At 34.1% G+C, this 20,043-nt stretch overlaps 1 protein-coding gene across 2 annotated transcripts; it reads right to left on the minus strand.

Moving 5' to 3' along the window:
• Positions 1 to 929: 929 nt before the first annotated feature.
• Positions 930 to 18,913, minus strand: LOC145595690 (protein NUCLEOLAR FACTOR 1-like). Of its 2 annotated transcripts, none has more exons than XM_081652106.1 (26): positions 18,776 to 18,913; positions 17,969 to 18,014; positions 17,692 to 17,793; positions 17,039 to 17,327; positions 16,405 to 16,481; positions 13,983 to 14,145; positions 12,951 to 13,095; positions 12,250 to 12,373; positions 10,304 to 10,404; positions 10,052 to 10,183; positions 8,926 to 9,006; positions 7,376 to 7,551; positions 7,006 to 7,078; positions 6,807 to 6,866; positions 6,671 to 6,709; positions 6,477 to 6,565; positions 6,186 to 6,250; positions 5,466 to 5,512; positions 5,271 to 5,330; positions 4,098 to 4,169; positions 2,934 to 2,963; positions 2,584 to 2,678; positions 2,348 to 2,453; positions 2,050 to 2,112; positions 1,823 to 1,897; positions 930 to 1,270 (listed from the first exon to the last, which is right to left on the minus strand). In XM_081652106.1, the coding sequence occupies exons 2-26, from the start codon at positions 17,994 to 17,996 to the stop codon at positions 1,196 to 1,198; spliced, it is 2,367 nt and encodes a 788-aa protein (XP_081508232.1). In that variant the 5' UTR covers positions 17,997 to 18,014; positions 18,776 to 18,913; the 3' UTR covers positions 930 to 1,195. The 2 variants fall into 2 exon arrangements, with proteins under 2 accessions (XP_081508232.1, XP_081508231.1); XM_081652105.1 differs by having other exon boundaries at positions 16,405 to 16,499.
• Between the last annotated feature and the right edge of the window lie 1,130 nt (positions 18,914 to 20,043).

The following is a 20,043-nucleotide window of genomic DNA, read 5'->3' on the forward strand; positions in this document are numbered from 1 at the left end:
AAGTACTTAATTGAAAAATCAGATTATTGAGCACTTCTAAGGTCAAATAAATTAAATGAACTATGGACATTTTATTAATTATTTCTCCTCAATTGTGGCCTTGAAGTGTCATCCAAGAGGACCAAGAAGCAATAAGGCATGCTTAAAACTTGTGTATGAGATTGATTAATCGTTGTTTATTGTTTGCGGTTTTAGTATTCAAATACATGAATTGATCATTCTCAAATATTAACATGGACTTTGTCAAAATAGGGCTCCAAGGTATCTTTGTTGATTTGCAATCATTTTTCTAGCTTTGATCCTATATATTGTTCAGGATGTCCACTTAATATCACTGATTGATGAGGACCAAGCACACATGAGCAATGTTGTTTGCTAACAAATGCTGGTTGTTATACAATTGAATGTGCAACACCTTCCTCCCTCCTTTGGAAGCTTACATAGATGGTTTAATTTGCCACTTCAACAACGAACTTAAAATGCGTGGGTTAAACTTTATTGTGGTTGTCATATTTATTATTACGACAATCTAATTCCTTCAGCATTAAGTTCTCAAGATGTTAAACTGCAACGCTAGCAACAATTGGGCGAGAAGAGGGATCAATATACTCTGCGGATATTGAAAGCGCATTGAATACTCGAATCCATTGATATTTTGCATAACCCCAAGACATGTTACCCTTAGAAACTTTTGGCATCATGAGACCCTTAGTCCCTAACACAATGGGGTTAGAATAAAATTAAAGTCGAGCAGAACTCAGAAGCCACAAAATCCCTTTAAAATAAAAGAGGACGAATTTATTCCCCAGGAAAAGAATTCTCTATGCTTTTTGTGCAGGAAAAAAGACGCAAAGATGTTCCTTCATTAAGCAAGAAATGGGGCCCGATGATAAAATGCACCCCAAATTTCATTTTCTGATAGCAAAATATTGGTACCAAATTTTCCTTTCATGAAGATCTTTCTGGCAATCTTGCCTACATACCGATAACAACCAGATAATGTGCTAGTAGCTCTAACATACAGACAGATACAATGCTGCGAAAAAGAAACCTTCCTATTTCACCAAACATATTCTATGGTTTAAAGGAAAATCATTTCTATGTCTACAAAATTTAGTGCACCACATATATTGATACTTAAGGTGCAAATCTCAGCTCAAAAGCTATAATTCATAAGACAAGCAGCAAAGCGCTATCATTTGAAGATAAATAGGCCCTTCTCGGATGATGTCATCTTCTTTGCAGCAGCACTTCCAACAATTCTCTCCAGCTAAACAAGAAATCACATAAAGTCAATCAGATTATGAATAGGCAGCAGAGTGAGAATGACAGAGAACAGCCCTGCAAAAGCATAGCTCATAACTATTGATTAGCCCCAGCGACCCCAGTGACCCAGCTTTGCCGAAAATATACAGGGTTCGACTAGTTTGATATTACTGGAAAATTAGTTTTATACAGTACATAGAGTCAGATTTGCTCTACTGAGTTCAGCCTTCAGACCTCGTGACAATATTGTTGATTAAGATTGTGAAAATATAGCTGATTAAGATTTTCTCATTTTCCTGTGAAGAGAAACTTAATATTGCTTCAGGTTATAAAGAAAAAAATAAGTACTGGTACTCAAATATTATTGGTTAAGATCTTGGACACTTCATAAAATGATATTTATTGTATACTTGTTTGGGTACTCATATGTCAAATCCAACAAGTAATATTACTTGTTTTCTGAATGACCAGCAATATGGTATTCAACAAATTGGTATGAGTAAAATCCTCTGCATAATTTGGATACAAAGAGGTGGCAAGAATGCAAGATGCTTACCCGTAGCTGATCAAAACGTGAAAAGAGTACTGTACAAGTCATATTATGGGATCCTTCTTCAAGCATATTGAGAACCTGAAAATAATACCGGATAAATACCATGGACTCAGCGAGGTTTCTTTTTTTGAATTCAGGGCCAGGGTAGAGTAGGACATACAAAATTGTTTATCAAAAAATTAACCCCTAAAATCAAAAGGAAACTTCCAATCTATGGAAGATACACTGACCTCAGGGTAAAACTCTTTCCTCTCTGGAAGAGAATAGATAATTAGATTCTGGATGCCACGGATCTACAAATCAAAGGTTCGACAGAGATATCAGTATAGGAAAAGTAAGGAAACTATTGTATGAAGAACATATTGATCCCACAAAGAAAAGTATGAGTATCCTAAGATACTTCATCCCTCTCTGTAATCCGTATAGTGTTTTATTATGTCAAGTTCAGCAGGTGATAGTGATCTTCCTAAGAGTGTTTTCTAATATATCTGGTATTGCACACTCGATCCCTAAACAAACAGAATTTACCTTGTAACGATGGTAAAAGTGGGCTCTCTCAGTGTAGAGCATGATCTTTCGTTGTCCCTTAATGAACCAATTTCTTGCACGAGATATATCACTTTGTTTTGTATACCTAACCACCACCATAAAATATTGTTAAAAGAACTCTAAATGCATCTCTAGATCATGATTTATGTTGCAAAGACTCAATATCCAAAGACAGTCATCTGTTACAGGCAACTATACATTTATTAAGAACTTACTCGCCCAACAGGCAGAAAGATGCATTTTGTGACTTCAAGAAATTCCGGATGCGAACAAATTCAAAGTAAGAGCTTATAAATAGCATAATTCCACCCTGTAAAATATTTTTGACAAAAGAATGTAGGTAAGTTAACTCGTCACTTGTGCAATGACATGTACAGAAGTTAACAAATTATTCACTTGATCAACACACACACACAATCCAATCAATTAAAGCCTTAATCCCATAAGTGGGGTCAGCTACATGAACCAAAAGTGATTATTCCGTGTAGAAACACACACACGCAAAAATTTTAAAAAAAAAAAGAAGAAGAAGAAGAAGTTAGATACATCACAAGAGTCCATATACCTGAATGGAATCTTTTATCTTTGGAAATATCTGCAAGAATAAGATGAAACTCGAATTAACTTGAATAGTACAGCAAGAAAATGAAAGAAATAAAAAATAAGCAGAACTACTTCCTGCCATGAAAATCGATATTGATACTTAAAATTTTTATCAGGGGCAACTACCCAAACAGCTGCTGCGAAAAAAATAATAAAAAAATAATTCAGACTTAATATTTTGCAATAAAAAGGGGTGAAGTCTTGACGAGCCTGAGTTGGAAAACGAGTTGCTTGCTGAAGATTGATGTTCTTTGTTTATTTACATGTTTTGTCAAAAATTTAAATTGCCTTTGAATATGTAGTAATGACTTATGTGGATTAAATTTTCTGAATTTTAAGTTTTTTTTTTTTTTTGCTGTACCCGTTTTTTACATTTTTAATTTTTCCGTCCCTGTATCCATCTCAGCGCCTCTTAGCTCATAGTACTCTGGACCACCTCCACCAAAGGCCAAGACTCTACCCTCACTATCTATGCCCTCATTTTTGTGAACTATTTTCACATCAACTGTGGTGTACTATTCACTCGGTATCACAATTCACAATACCTGGTGCAAGCTTGCAACAAGAAGAATATCCTCGCATCTTGTTAAGCATAGTAGCTGCTTCTATTTCCAACAAATAAGCAGTATCCCATAAGCTAAACTCACCAATAAACCCCCTTTCCTGATTTATATAACAGTACAATAACACCCATTTCACAAAGGTGTTAGTTAATAACTGAGCCATGCTCGGTTTACATAGTTAAACTAAGATCTGAATTCAATGCAAACTTTAATTGATTAATAACCAATAAGATCTTTGTTTACGATTTATATAACAGTACAATAACACCCATTTCACAAAGGTGTTAGTTAATAACTGAGCCATGCTCGGTTTACATAGTTAAACTAAGATCTGAATTCAATGCAAACTTTAATTGATTAATAACCAATAAGATCCTTATTTACATCTGTGATGCAATCATTCATAAAAAGCCTTGATATGTAGGAGGGAAACCTGCTGTAGTGGCTTCCACTTTAATATAGTATAGACAACCTCTCCCAAGTAAATCATCATTTATTTTTCAGATGATAATTTTTTCCTCACCTAGGTACAGCTAACAATATTAAATCACAAAGGTTCAAACCTTATTGATAAAGTAATTTAGACGAGCATCGTCAGCTTCCACTATTGAATCAGTATCAAAGCGCTCATAAACCTACAAAAAATATAAAAAAATAAATTATGAAGTGGCCAATCGTAGTTACAAATAAGAGAATTACAAGAAAAGCATTCCAATCACAAATAAACATCCCATAGAAAGGATGTCGGTAAGCACTGGAATACTGGATGATGCAGACCATTAAGAGACCACAAACATCATGAGATTCCAAACAACATCTACCACATAAAATGGATCATACAGTCCTCCAATCAATTCTGAAGATTAATTCTGTTCGGTCATCTCGAAACCAACCCATTTCACCTGGATAAGGACAACTCAAGAAGCAGAGCATAGCCAAAGCTTCCCCCACCCCCTTTAACCCCAAAAGCCAATCCATAAAGCACCACATGTCAATGAAGAGCCATAGGTTCAATTCAAATCCAAAATGTATACACATACAAGATACCAAAGAAAACCAAACCAAAGACAATTATTTGATGTATCTAAAATAGCTTAATACAGATAAGTCAATAAACCCTATCTTAATGTATCCCCTTTTCACTTTTTAAAGCCTCAAACTTTGACAAAAACACAAGCTAAACCCTTTAAAGTCCTCATATAAGAGTGCAAATGGTGCATATGATATAGTCATAAGGTCTTTGGTAAGCGTCTTTACACAATCCTCTAATATCACTTGGTCCTTCAATACGAAATGTTATCTAGAATTTTCTGTTTCAAAACAAATCAATCAATCAAAGCCTTAATCCCATAAGTGGGATGGGGCTGGCTACATGAACCGATTATTTTAAAAGCATCAGGTTATAGATTATTTTATACAGTCAATGCAATTTTTATAAATACAAAACTAATCTGTCTTATATTGAATATTACCATATTCTTAACAAGTGAAAAAGTGAGTACAATGTCTTATAATTTGATACAGAGGGCATGGATGCATGATTGACAAATTTTGCTTGACTGTATTAATATTGCTATCAGCGTATAAGAAATTCAAAAAATCTATCCCATCATCCAATAATAAGCATTCTTGGATGTTATATTGGCACGTCCAAGAAGTGGCTTTACACAAAGTTTTGAATCCATATTGAACAGAGCCAGGACAGAGCCCGGAGCCTTTAAGTTAGAGAAACACACCTGTCTCACTTGCAGTATAACTTTCGGCAACACACCTTTGTGTTCACAGGACAACCTTAGCTGCAGAAGGAAGCATCACATTAGGTCAGGTGTCTATGAAAAATATGCACCCTTTGGATTAGATTTAGACAAAGATTTATAAAACATGATGGAAATTAAGATGTTAAGCTAAGGTTACAAGAAAAAAGATTCTACCTTCCCCTCAAAGTTAAGGCAATGACGATTGAACAAAGCATTTATGTCTGCAATATATCATATAAATCGAAATTACCATCACAGAAATTGATCTGTATTCAGACATCACAATATCACATACATAAAAGACAATCAAATGTGTATATGCTTAATAAGAAAAAGTATTAATGAATACAAAACAAATATATAAAATATTTAAATCCTACAACCTAGAAGATTACTAAGCCAACACAACAATAGGCCACACTCAAAACAACTTGGTATAGTGATGACCCTTGAAAGGCTGAGCTCAATTATCAGCTTTTCATATGGTGACTTCCTTCATATAATCTACGATGGATAAGTTAAGATCCTAATGAGAGGAAAAATGAGGCAATTTGTACCCATGAAATTGGATAAAGGCTACGTTATGTAAGGGCCATTCTATAGATGTTTATCATCATCCCCATCTGGAACCAAAAACCCTTTCACCTAAGAGTTATAACAACTGACCCCTTGGCCTGAAAACTGCCACCTTCCCAAGCCCTACAACTTCAAGTCCCAAACCGCCTAACCCAAGGTCCTCTCCACCTCAACCTATCATACAACTGTGGCCCTCACCTCACTCCTACAAGCTACCAACAAGATCTAATAAGTGCTCAAAAGGTCTTCCTAAATATCTGATTAACATAGCACATAAAATACCGGAGTAGAATTAGAGAGCTGAAGAAACACCATTACCTGGATTCAAATAAGAACTTAATATAATTGTTTGTCGATAAAACTGTGCATGTGCATCCAGGTACCTAAACATGGGAGGAAACCCAATTGCAAACTTAAATACTTGCACAATAGGTAAAAGACTCTTGCTCATTAGAGGTCCTCAAGTGCAGATATAATAGTATAATACTATAAAACTTGACATCTACTAAACTACTCTGACTATGAGCTAATAAAATTGCCACCTATTAAGCTATAAGAAAGATATGATGATAAATTAATAAAAGTATAAAACAATAATTGCTAGGTTACCATTGTCTGATACGCATGATATCACCACCATGTTGTTTAGAAGGCAGGAGATTCAGATGTTCAACAACTGTATTTACATGGGACCAGTTCTGCATAAATGTATGACAAAATGAGTGAGTGAGAGAGAGAGAGAGAGAGAGAGAGAGAGGCGAAGAGATGAAATTGATGTCATATTACCAAACAAAGGCATATACCTGCATAGATATTACATCAGCATGATCTACCACTAGAATCTGCCATGAAGACAAACACCAAATATTATTTTTGGCACCCACCGGATAACTATTAGTAGAATGAATCAAAGTACTGAGAAATCATTTGAAAAACTACCTCTATTGAAGAAAGATAGTCAACATCTTTTTCTTTGTTTGCCTCAGCTTCCCCAATTTTCTGACAAACAAAAATTGCAGTCCTTCACTCATACAATATAATATAAACCCTTCATGCTGGAGTGTTAGACAATCCAAATATAAACTTGAACAGCCTCCAAGTGCTCACAACTAAAATTGCATGAGATAAGTATGCTTACAGTAATTAATCCAAGAGGTGAGGCAACAATCACGTCCGAAGAATAGAAGTCACTGTACAACCTTATACTCTTTCTGGCAAAGAAAAGAAAATTTGCTAAGCTTAGAAAACTTAAAGCAACCTTGGGACACGAGCAAAAATATGAAGATATGTAATATATTCTGCTTAACAATCTCTAAATGAAGACCACAAATTTATCACAGTAAAATGATGGCTATTGTTCATCCATAAATCAACAGCAATCTGAAATTAATCGGTTCAATCAACCGAAGTATAAACAATTTAAACCAACTTTTCATCTTAACATATTCATGGTTTTAGTTACAGCAAAAACTAAGGCAATCAAAGAGATAATAAAAAGATCAATATACCTAGTAAACTTTATCCCAACCATAAAATGGTCATTATTATTAGCACCAAAAAGTGCCTGATAGTCAGAAGGTTTTGAAGGCTTCTTGAGCTTTGAATCCTTATCCTCGATATCATCCTCATCTTCTTCATCAATTCCAAAGTCCTTGTTGAACCGATCCATATGCTCCACATTGACCTAACAATGAGAAGAAAATCTCTCAGAGCTCATTATAGTTAACTTCTCTGTTTTTTTCTCTGTTTTTTACAAACACGTAGCATAGCCAAGTAGAAAAATCAAATTCTAGACCCTAGAGTCCTAGACTAGGTTAGCAATTTAGCATAGCCAACTAATACTTCCTCCATTCTTAAACAATCAATTAAACAAAACAATTTTTATTTTGCACTATTCATGATATTTTCTTACTAAGATACAAAATACTATAAATGTTATTATGTAAATATTGTTAGGTTGGTCTCAATGCATATTTACAGAATATCAACTTTTATAATTTTTACTAAAAGAATTTTAAATACTTTCTATACTGACCATAAGGGGAGGCATAGAAATTAAGATAGTGAGTAAAAGGAAAGCAGGTCAATAGGTGGCCACAGGCCGTGCCATGTCATCGTGCCTTGTGCTCAAGTGGTTCGCGCCTAGAACAAGCCAAGATATAGTTATGTCATATCGTGCTCATGCCAGTCTTCCATATCGTGCTCATGTCATATCGACCTAACCCACGTGTCGGGTCATGCCAATGGGCTCCCTTAATAAATGTTATATTTTTGAAAAAGTAGTTAGAAGAAAAGCAGGCCGGCACTAAATTTTGAAAATAATTTACATGCATAGCTCATGGCCCACTAGCGTACCTCCCGTGTCATCACTACCTAACAAACGTTACTTGTTCCATGTTATTCATTTAATCATCATATAAAATATCAAAGGATACAAACATGATTTTGTATCAAATCTCTTGAAGATCAGACAAGTCTCTTTGATTTTTCCCTAAAGTACTTCGAAATTTAAAGGTCTTTGAAAAGCTGATGATGATGATGATGATGATGCTAAATTAATAAAAATTTATACAAAGTTAACGAGACAACTTCTCATAACTAGCCCACTTGCTACTGTAAAAATTTGTGTGAAATCTTGTGACCATTCTATTCTATTAGTTGCAAAAGAAACATGTGCTGATTTAATAATGAAGCTTCCAAGAAGAAGATGGCGAAGTTGAAAAACTACTTGTTAGTAGGAAATTTGATCAACTGCTTGGTCAGGAAATCCAATTATTTTTTAGGGTACAAACTCTTGAAATAACATCTCGGAGAAACTCAAAATCAGTAAGCATCTGCTATTGCTAGGTTTTGTCACATCTTGAGCAGTGCCTATTCTGCAGATATCCTCCCTCCACCCCCACCCCAGCAGATAATAGACAATACCTCAAAGAACTGCATTATATGTGCATGAACATATATCAGTGCACCTCTTTTTGTGCCCATATTATAGTAACATAAGATCAGCAAAACCTGAGCCCAATGTAACATACGAGTTTACTAAAGTATAATCAGAAACCTTATGTGCTGAAGGCGTCAATTGTATAAGTCTCCTCACGAAACGAAGAGCAATGCTTGCTAGAGGCAGCAGTATCAGCACCTAGAATAAGCAGATTAAGAATAGCAGATGTCAAAAAAAAAAAAAAAAAAAAAACCATAATATATAAATACTAATAAAGAATAAAGAAAATTTGAGAAAGAAACATGATGACCCCACATTTAAGGATCAAGAATAAATTTTAAAGCAAAGATTTCATAAGAGAAATTTCAGTTGTCAAGGGTTCAGCTAGGCTGTTAGTAGTCTTAATACTGAAAGCTGCTAAATTATGTTGATGTAGCAAGAAGCTGCTTCTTGCCTATTTCGGCTACAGAACACACCTAACACACAGATAAATATAAATCATAGATTGCAAGTACATAGTCAATTTTCCATCTGCTACAAATGAAACTTAGAAGTTTAACAGTTCCAGATATAATCTTCGAGAAATAGAGCTGTGGTCAATCTTGTTCTTTTTCTTAACATTTATTCTGCATAAATTCAAAGAAACATATACACATTATGAAAAATTATAATTGTCACTTCAGACATAAGGTAGGCAGTGGCGGAGCCACTATGTGTCTTGGTAGGGCATGTGCCCTACCAGATTATTTTGTTTAATTATTAATTTTTTAAAAAAAGGTTTAAAAATTTACTGGATTTAAATAGAATACAAATTGTATTATAGTGTTTAAACTTCCTAGTAGCCTAGTGGTTGGAATATTACCTTGTCTACTAAAGGTCATGGTTCTAATCCCTTACCCAACTTTTTTTTTATTTTTTTTATTTTTTATTTTTATTTTTGTGGTACGTAGATATGTCTTGATTTTTTAAATAAAAATTTTTAAGGCCTTAGTGTATGGTGCCCTACCATTGTTAAAATCCTGGCTCTGCCGAACAAAAAAACTCCAACACAGGCAACTAATAAAAAAAGCAAAAACAATAATTCCCATGCAAATAGGAAACTGATCTAGGTCAGTAAACTCAGATTTAAACCTACAGTAAACTTTGCTCAACATCACATTCAGTAGTTCTTCATTTTCTAGTGAATAATTGATAATTTGGCTAAAAATAGAATTAAGTAAAAGTTAAGAATGCAAATACTTACTTTTGGCCGAGTAAAGCCTTGATCAAGGAAACTATCACTAGTAATGATCTCCTCTCTAGCAGTTTCCTGATTCTTGGATAATTTCGCATCATTTTTAGAAATAATATCCTTTGTTTTGAAAACATGATTAAGCTGTACAGAGAAGGGCACAAGCAGAAACACAATGCCACAGAATTTTGAGTTAAAAATATTCATATAAAGACAAAAATGATGTTCATAGTCAATAAATGGAGACTTCAGAGGATCACTAACCGAATGCATGATATATGCATCCATAGTACTTGAGTCTTCATCTGATCCCTTCTGATAGAAGGGTTTCTTGTGATGGTGGAGTATATCTCTATAGCTATTGCCTAGAAAGCAAGCACATTATGCAGCAAGTAAATAACAATCTAAGGTAACATAATACCAAACTAATACACTAGTAGGGAGAAACTTAAACTATAAGCATTCCAAACTTTTTTTTATTATTTACAGAAATAATTAATAGAGAGAGTGGAGAATATTCCAAAGCGACAATGGAAAATTGGAGATAAATGACACAAAATATATCTTCAAGGGATAACTTTCATGGAAAGAGTTGACATAATTATCACTAAGGTCCACAGGTGCTTCCCTGCTTCTAACATGTGCCCATGCATAGAAGACGAAAAAATAAATCGGTTTTTATCGTTACTAACAATAAAAATTATTGTAGCAAACTAGCAACGAAATCCAAGGAGGGTAGGAAAGACAAAAGGCAAGTGTGGGGTTTGTGAAAGTAAAAAAAAAAAAAAAAAAAAAAAAAAAAAAGAACGAGAGTGAAAGAGGTGGGGGTGGTATAACAAAAAAGAGGAAAGAGACGTTGGGTGGGGTGATAAGGTGAGGATAAAAATAAAAAAATAAAAAAAAAAAAGAAAAATTAGAAGGAAAAAAAATGCGATTAACAAGAAAACAGTACAACCAACAAAAATAATGGAGTAAATTATTCTTATAAAGAAAATAAGATACCATTCAAACACCGAATGACACATGTTTTAGTCACAAATCCCAACTAAATATCATTTTGAGATATTTAAGAAATGCATAGACGTTAGTCCAAAGGGCTATGGGTTGCAAACCCAATAATGTTCACACATAAAATTAAGGGACAGTGATTGCTACACAAAGATGGACAATCCTTTTCAACAGAAATGCAGCTTTCTCAGGAATGCAAAATATCAAAGTCAACAATTAAAACCAGTGGTCTCAAATGGTATGACTTATAACTTTCATCCAATCGTAAAGTAAATACGAACATTTTTTCTTTGATTCAAATATTCAGTCAGCCCTGCTTTGAGTTGATACTAGTTGGGCACTTCTAGAGGTTCATAACTTCTATGTACCATTTAAATACATTGAAGACATTTTTCTCTCTGGTGTTATAATTTTTTATGATTGTTTTAAAAGGCATGAGGTGTACAGAGTCAATACGGGTCCCTTAATCCAAGGAATAAATGAGAGGTGAAGTAGTGTGCCTTGGCTAATCAAAAAGCTACTATTTGCAATAACATACTACCTCCATTTCATTATTTGCAACTTTGGAGGACCGCACGGACTCCTAGGCAAAATTTGTTTTGGGTGTAAAATGGAGAGAGAAAAATATGAATGTATGTGATGAGAAGAGAGATAAAGAGAAATGACAACCAAAAAAGGAAAGAAAACATTTGTTCCAAACAATGTGTAACATCTATTTTTAGCAAAAGTTGCCAATAATATGAAGGTAGTATGTCATTTTGGAAAACCTTATTTGAAAAAGTTCAATAATATCCATAAAACCATACCACATGTAAATTAACACCGGAATTGTTTAGGGGGATGAAAACACACCACAACTACTACTTTAATAGGCACCTGGAAATGCCTCTTACACAGAAGTACATTGAAGCTCCCTAGAGAAAATCATCCTCTGGATTTGCATCTCATGCCTAAATCATGCATTTAACAAACTAAAAGTACCCGATGACATCTTTTGAATCTAATCTTTACACTTTTTTTTTTTTGGGAGGTGGGAGGGCCTGATTTATATTGTATACACCACAGTAATAACATTTACAGTAGAGTCATCTCAGCACAACTACAACCCCTCCCCCCCCCCCCCCCCCCCCCACCACGGAAAAAAAAAAACATTAACATATTTATACAATATTAAATTTGTGCATCATATAGGATTCACTTACAAAGAGAGAAAAACATTCTTTGCTTTGAAGACTGAAAATCAATGCCCCCAGATTTGTTGTAGACCTCTAACCAGTGCTTGTACAGCTTTAATTTGACGCCATAAGGGGCAGTGGCAATGGTATCCTAAAACATTTTGCAAATCAATGTTAAGGTCCAAAGCTTAACCCACATATTCTTTTGACAGAGTTACCATCTTATGCTCTTTTAACTGTAGATATGTGATAACAGCGACTAATAATGGTTGGAGCAGCAAACTCGGATTCGGCAAGAATCTCATTTTATAGAGATCTTGGCTTTCCGCTTTTTCAAGAAAACAAGAGGGAAGAGCATAAAACCAGATTACAGAATGATCAGTAAAGCAGTGTCTTCCATGAATAAAAGATGTTATCCCTGCGGTTTTATTAAGTGCGTCACATTGACTATCACAGATTATAAGTAAAACAAAATGGCTCTGTAAACGTCACACTCCACTTTTAACTCCCAAGCCATTTTGTTTTACTTATATGTCGTCTTTTTCATTTTTATTTTACAAAAATGAAATTGACCCCTAATTGCTTTTACCACTCTGGTTATTCAGCCATAAAACATGAGACAATGTAAAAGGGTAAAGACGTGAATTTTAGTAGGTTATTCAGATCAAATAGCAACATTTCCGAATCAAAGTTGGAGCACAAAAGATATTGAGAGAATAACCAAGTACCTTCTGAAAACTATCTCCAGTGCCCATCCAGATACAATTGCTTGATTCTAAAGCAGGCATATTCCATCTATACTTCCATTTCCTCGTTAACAATTTTTCAATGTCTTCCGCTGACAATTTGTAGGTTATATGAATACCAAAATTACTGCATGAATAACCCCCAGAGAAATATATCAACACTAAAGCATCACAAAACAACATAAACTCACTCCAATTTCATAGCTATTTGACCTGCAACACTCAATGGCAATTATCACACATTTCTATTCAAGCCTTTCCACTTCAAACAATTTTGAATAGGAGTAGACATAATGCCAAGATCAAAATAAATAAAATAGAAAACAGCCTGAAAATTCTATTGTACAAAGAAGAGAATGTCATTTTGATTTAGATTTATCTTCCACTTCAACATCAAAAGGCTCTAGACAATAAAAACAAAAATTCTTTTTTAGCACAATAGGGCTAGAAAATATTAAAACGAAAGAAAGAGAAGATGTGACTTTCAAGTTCCTCCCATCTACTTTGTAGATCACCCAAAAAAAAAAAAAAAAAAAAAAAAAAAAAAAAAAAAAAAACAAACAGAGCAAATATAAGCTCATGTAGACCAGGAAGTCGAGCGCATGATGTCAATAATGAAATTCTCAGTTGACAACAAAGCACAACAAGCTTCATATACGAATATTCCAGAATTGCATTCACCAAGTATTACATGTTAAGAAAAAGGATAGACTTTTCCACACTTATCTACAACCAAAGAGAAACAACTTTGAAATATTCCTCCACAATATAATCTGACTAATTAACCAACTTTTTTTATCTTATTTGCCTCTTAAAATATTAATGAATTACTATTAGTTTTCTCTTAGGAGTTAGGAAACCAGGGTACTATTTTATTATTTATATAAAAGAAATTAAAAAATAATAGGAGGGGGGGGGGGGGGGGGGGAGCAAAAGTGAAAAAAAAAATAATGCATGATCAAGTTTTTTAAATACACTGTTAATTTGTAATGATTTTTAAAGTATATATATCACCTTTGGCTTTGAGATGAACTAGAAAGACCCTCGGCAATGTCTTCTCCTAATCCATTCTCTGCATCTGAGAAATCATCATCTACTATTAGGTCAGTAGGCTCATCATCACTCGACGTAATGGCATCACCCTTCCCACTATGTATGTCAATGTTATCATCAAAGCCTAAAAGCAAGAGAAAAAAAAAGCATGGGAAAAAACAACTGATAAGTGCAACGAACTGTACTCCAAGACAACAACAGAAGCAAAGTACAAAACCAATATTCAAAACAGCCAATCCACATCTTGTTATAGAAATTTCACAAACACAATGCCTTCCAAGAGACAATAAGACACTAGTGTGATATCAGAATCTAGCAAAGGATGCTCTAGAGTCTAACTGTCTAGGATTCCTCCAAAAAGCCAATCAGGCACTTGTTAGTTGTTTATCAACCATTGACCAGGGGGTATAAAAGAGACAAAGACCTGGGCTTCCAAGGACTGTCGTTCCAAGCTAGTGCATCCCATGCATTCCTTTGGAGATTTTACCTACTTAAATCGTAATTAGCCAAAAGGGGGTCAAACTCTAGCAGGAAACAATAAGAGTCATGTTCAATGCTAAGAGTTGTTCTTGAACACCAAATTACTGGGACCCAACTTGTCCTTTGGAAAAACAAACACTGCCCCAGATTCACAAGATAATCTTTACTCTCTTACCCATATATAACCAATGAAAATTCGACTACCACAAAAAATAGGCTCCTTTCCATAATTCTTTCATCTGTTGTAGCATACGTTCACAGAGCTACAAAATTTGTAGCACAAATCTTATAAGAATGTTTAGCTTAACCTTTACTAGTTTTGGCCTTCTCAAAACTTGGTTCAATTGTAACCTGTGAATTACTGCTGTTATAAAGCCCATGTAATTGTTAAAATTACCATTTAAATTATCTAAAGGCTAAAACCAGAAAAAATAAATAACTGAATGGTACAAGTACCCCCCCCCCCCCTTTAATCAGAAGGCTACAAAAGTCTTATTTCCAATTTTATTGTTAATGTTGTGATTATATATTTATCTTCAGGATTTTTAGTTAGCAGATTATATTACAATTTCCCACAGCCTCTTTCATAAAATTGCTTGCACTTTAAATTTTTAGGCATTACTTTCCGTAAACCCCCTCGTTAAACATCTTTACCCAGTTAAAGGGTAAAGCTGCGATAACCTCTACAAAGATGTTTATGCAAATATAAATATTTACAGAAGATGATTTTGACCCAAAAATGTCTTTGTTAAATGAGTTATGTACCATTAATGGTATTAAGTTTAGCTTGATTTTTCTTCTGACTCTACTTTGAGTTCATTAACATTCCTTCCCTCACAAGAAAATCCCATTTGAAACGTATCCATTGTCCAGAGTTCTAAAGACTGCTCTTTGCCTTATAATACTTGCCTTACATTCTAAACTGAATAATAATTCAAAAGGTTGACCCTATTAAAAACAGTTGGAAATTCTTTTATAAGGACAGAACATTTACATATGAACAGCAGATTATTAAAAATAAATAAATAAATAAAAACAGAGGAATCTTTCCTCGAAGCAGCAAGAACAAAATACAAAGTTGCACAGTTTCTTTAAGGCATCTATTGCCTTAGCCCACAAAAATGCTACTTAAGTAATTCTATCCCACAACAAAAAAGCCTCCCCCATATTTATTGACATCTTACATGAGCAAGGGCTGCAAGGCTCACTTTGTGCACAGCTTAGCATGCACACATCCAGCAATATAGCCAAGCTTGGTCTTCTTGGGTGCATTTCATTAGTCTTAATTATACCTAGCATCAAAGTCCACACAAAAGATCCCACTCTAAGAGAAACTTTAGCCCTTCCAAATAACTTATCAACAGGCAGAGATAATACATTGGAGACTTAATGTTAGTTAAGTCATGAGTTCAAAACTTCTTTCATAAAGATCCTTATCCAAACCCCACCTATGGCAACATGAACTTTTATGGCATTATGAGTGACAAGAAGGAAAAATTCTACAAAATCAAAGTAGAATGACAAAAAGGCATAAGCCTCCATTTGGTATTTAGTATGTCAATCCAAGCAACTCCTGTATAGTTAACAGGACTTCTAATCCAGCATTGACCACAAAATTTATCTTAGCTATTCTTAACTCCTTGTTGCACTCTAATAAAACCAATAACCTAAGGAAATCTAATTATGAGCAAAATCTAATTACGTCTGATAATGTTCAAACGCACATGGCTCAATTCCTAACCAGTTAAGACAGGTTGAAACATTGTTTTCAAATTTTCCAAAAGGCCCTGCCTTTAAACGACACCACTCTTTTGATCAAGAACATGTACTAGTAAACAACTTCAAAAATTATGCATTAATGATTACTAAAAGAAGTATACAAAACAAATTGAGAACAAGTTACCGTTGAAATCATCCTCTTCATCGTACTCATCATCACTCTCTTCTTCAGAATCACCTCCCTTTATACTTTTTCTTTCTCTACATGATATTGAAGCGCTAACACGTCAATATAATAAATTCAAATTATTTTCTTATAAATATCAAGATAACAAAATTCTTCATACAACCCCCCCCCCCCCTTTCTCTTCTTTAGAATAACCTCCTTTTATATATTGTCTTTGTCTACGTCATATCAATAGAACATCCAAATATTTTTATATAATTATCATGATAACACAATTCTTCCTCCCCCACCCCCACCCCCCTCTCACCTTGGCCAACAAGTAGTTTCGTAGAATGGCATGAAAAGGGGATGATATTCAGAATTGTCCGCATTATGAAATATCAAACATACAACTCATGTAATGAAATACTACTCCAAAATATTAACATGTAAAGGTAGTTGTCCAAACTGTCAGCCCAATGTACCACTAAATCACTAATGCAGGGTAGAAATAAACCAGCTCTAAAAAGTAGAAACTGCAAACAACAGTCAACCAGCATTGTACTGTTGAAAATAAAAGCATAGACAAACAGCTTTCCATAATACATACAAAATGGGGACTGCTGGCCATAGAAAAAATATAATCAATTACCTTTTCTGATGCACCTCAGCACGTGAATTGCTAGTCGTTTCTAGTTTCTTTAGTAGATTATCAAAAACAGAAGGCTCACTTGGAGGCTCTATTTCCTCCTCATCATCATCCTCTTCATCTTCATCTTCATCTTCATCTTCATCTCCATCTTCATCTTCATCTCCATCTTCATCTTCATCTTCATCTTCATCTTCCTCCTCTTCTTCATTGTATTCATTTTCTTCCTCTACATCCTCTTCTACATCATCTTCAAAAGTTGTAGTCTTCACATGCTTCTTGTATCTATCATCTGATTCCAAATTGATTAACAAGCACAGAAAGTTGTAAGCAACATGAGAAAGTGTTTGTTTGGAGGGAAAAATTCTCTTGAAAAGCATTTTCCTTTTTCTCGTAATAAACCAAACAAAGAAAAGTAGAAAACTAATTTACAATTTTTTTTTCTCTAAATAAATGTTTCAATGAAAAATAATTTTCCAATTTCCGTTTAAAATGTTTTTCGTCAAACCAAACGAAGCTGAAGTATGATGGGGATAAAAAGCTGGAAAATTCATCACACAATGGAGGCAGTTTAAGCAATGGTTTAAACACACCATTGGTAACATTTCAAGAAAAATACAATTCATTATAACAGAAACAAAGTAAGAAGTTCTAACCTAAGGAACCAGGATATTTGTTTCTAGCATCAATGGGTTCGGCTCGACGACTCTTCTTACTAATAATTCCAGTACTCTTGAGCTTGGTAAATGGTCTAAGACCTGAGAAAACCACTCAAAATAAATCAGAACCCACCTGCACTTCTCTTTAGCCTTTCATAGTGTATACACTACACAAGAAGTGTCAATAAATTCGAACTCCTGAAATTACAAACCAGATTTCCAATAAACATTATACAACAAGAATACACAGAACGTATTGTGTGACGATGAGTACCTTGACTCCTGTTAAATCGTTTGGCCATTGATTACTGATTGCAAGCCTAGAAAAGATAAAAGAACCAAACTTAGGACATACAAATGAAAAAAAAAAAAAAGACATACAAAGTAACTAACAAATATGAAAACTCTTCCATTTTAAAGTAATGGTGACATTTGAAATTTACCATCAAACCTTATATACATTAAATTTTATCTTCTACGAAAACGAACAAATTACAAGCCTAAGGGTCTGTTCGCATTTACTTAATTTCAGTTTAGTTCAGCTCCAATCAGTTTAGTTTAGTTCGGTTTAGCTCTAATCAGTTCAATTCAGTTTAGCTCTTAATTTCCTTCTCTCATAGAATATTCAGATCAGCTCCAATCAGTTCAGTTCAATTCAGCTCCAATTCAATTCAGTTCAGCTCAGTCAGTAAATGTGAACAGGCCCTAAGTGAACCTTTCATTCTATTAACATTACATACATTACATTTTATCTCCTACGAAAAGTTCAATTTAAAGGGTTATATAAACAAAATTCTGCAACACATAATCAACCAAATTTGACTCAATTATTAATTAAAAAAATTGCTACAAAAATCATGTTAATTTGTTCTGGCTTAAAAATATGAACTGCAAAGTTCAAGCAACGAATTTACTCATTATACTCCTTAATAAGTTCAGTAATTACAACCAATAGTTCAATAATCCACCTTAGAAGAACCTTAGATAGATTAAATTGATAAATTAACGATTCATACTAGATTTTGAAATCGATTAAAAAGAATAAAAAAAAAATTTTAAAAAAAAAAAAGAAACGGCTTACCTCAGAAGCTGCTTGACCTGCTTCAGTAGAGTAGAGGAGTAGAGAAAGCTTAACAGCCGCTTCAATGGAGAATTCAGAGGACGCTTCAATGGAGGAGAAGGAGTTTGAAGCGGCGCAGCTTTAAACGAAAATTAAAACCGTAGTACTGTAAATGCGTTTTGGATCAGTGCCGGGCTGGGCTAACTAGACCTGTTGACCGGGGTCATGGGCGGGCTGAGCTAATGTTTTTGAAAAACTTTTCTATACGCCCGGTTTTCAGTAATTTAATGTACATCGGGTGCACTTTTATCGAATTTAGCGTCACTTTCGTCAAATTTATCAATGAAACATAAATAACTCTTATATATGTTGAGTAACTTTTGTGCGTTTTATTGTAACTTTTGCGCATTTTATTGTCACTTTATAACGGATGTTCAGTAATTTACTAAACATCCGTTTTAATTAAAAGTTTGTGAATGGTTAGTGGATCATTGCCAGACTGTCAAGTACTCAGGTGGGGCTGCTTGTAAAATTTGTTAACATTAATTAACCACACGTTAATTACGGTTAACAAGACAGCTTATAAAGGATATATAGTAAATCCGTTAAAAAAAAGGGGTATATATTAAACGAGGCTTATGGGCACGGTGTATAAAGTTGGATTTAGGAGGGCACAATATAAAAAACGCAATACCTTAGGGGTACTACGTAGAAAAACCCTTAATTTTTTAAAATGATAAAGCGTCTTCTATCTAAATTAACTAACTAAGTATGATAAAAAGAGGGAAAAAAATTAATCACATTTGCTAGCCTCTAACCTATTTCTACACCAACAAATCACCACATATATTACCCATTGTTGTATGGACATTATTGGACTGCCACCAAATCGCAAACCACCTCAAATCAATAATCATCAATCAGTAACTATATACTAAAAGACATGTTAGTTCTGATTAACCCCAAAGAATATGAGTGTTATACTAATATCCTCCCGACCTCCTCCATTAAAGTCGATTGTCATGATTGATTTCTCCATTAAAGTTATTCTGGTTTTGCTTAAATACCCAACTTGGGTTTTTTTTTTTTTTTTTTTTTTTTTGTGTACTTATATTTAGTAGATTTTGTTTAATTGATTAAAACTGTAACAGGCTATGAAGTGCATCTATTTGATCTCTTCAGTACCTTGGACTTGCTTAAAATAATTAAAATTTGGACAAAACATTTCAATGACTATGTGGTTCACTACAAAACATTTTATTTTATCATTTTGGACTAAAACATGTTCT

Source organism: Chenopodium album, chromosome 19 (genome assembly GCF_948465745.1).
Source record: "Chenopodium album chromosome 19, dcCheAlbu1.1, whole genome shotgun sequence".
NCBI classification, from domain to species: domain Eukaryota; kingdom Viridiplantae; phylum Streptophyta; class Magnoliopsida; order Caryophyllales; family Amaranthaceae; genus Chenopodium; species Chenopodium album.

Excerpts from the sequence above, each read along its gene's own strand:
- LOC145595690 (XM_081652105.1), bottom strand. The coding sequence starts at position 17,996 with ATGGCCAAACGATTTAACAGGAGTCAAG. Across the intron at positions 13,096-13,982 it reads AGTTCATCTCAAAGCCAAAG|TAATTTTGGTATTCATATAA; the intron begins GTGATATATATA and ends TTATTCATGCAG. Across the intron at positions 4,170-5,270 it reads TTATACTGCAAGTGAGACAG|GTTTATGAGCGCTTTGATAC; the intron begins GTGTGTTTCTCT and ends TATTTTTTGTAG.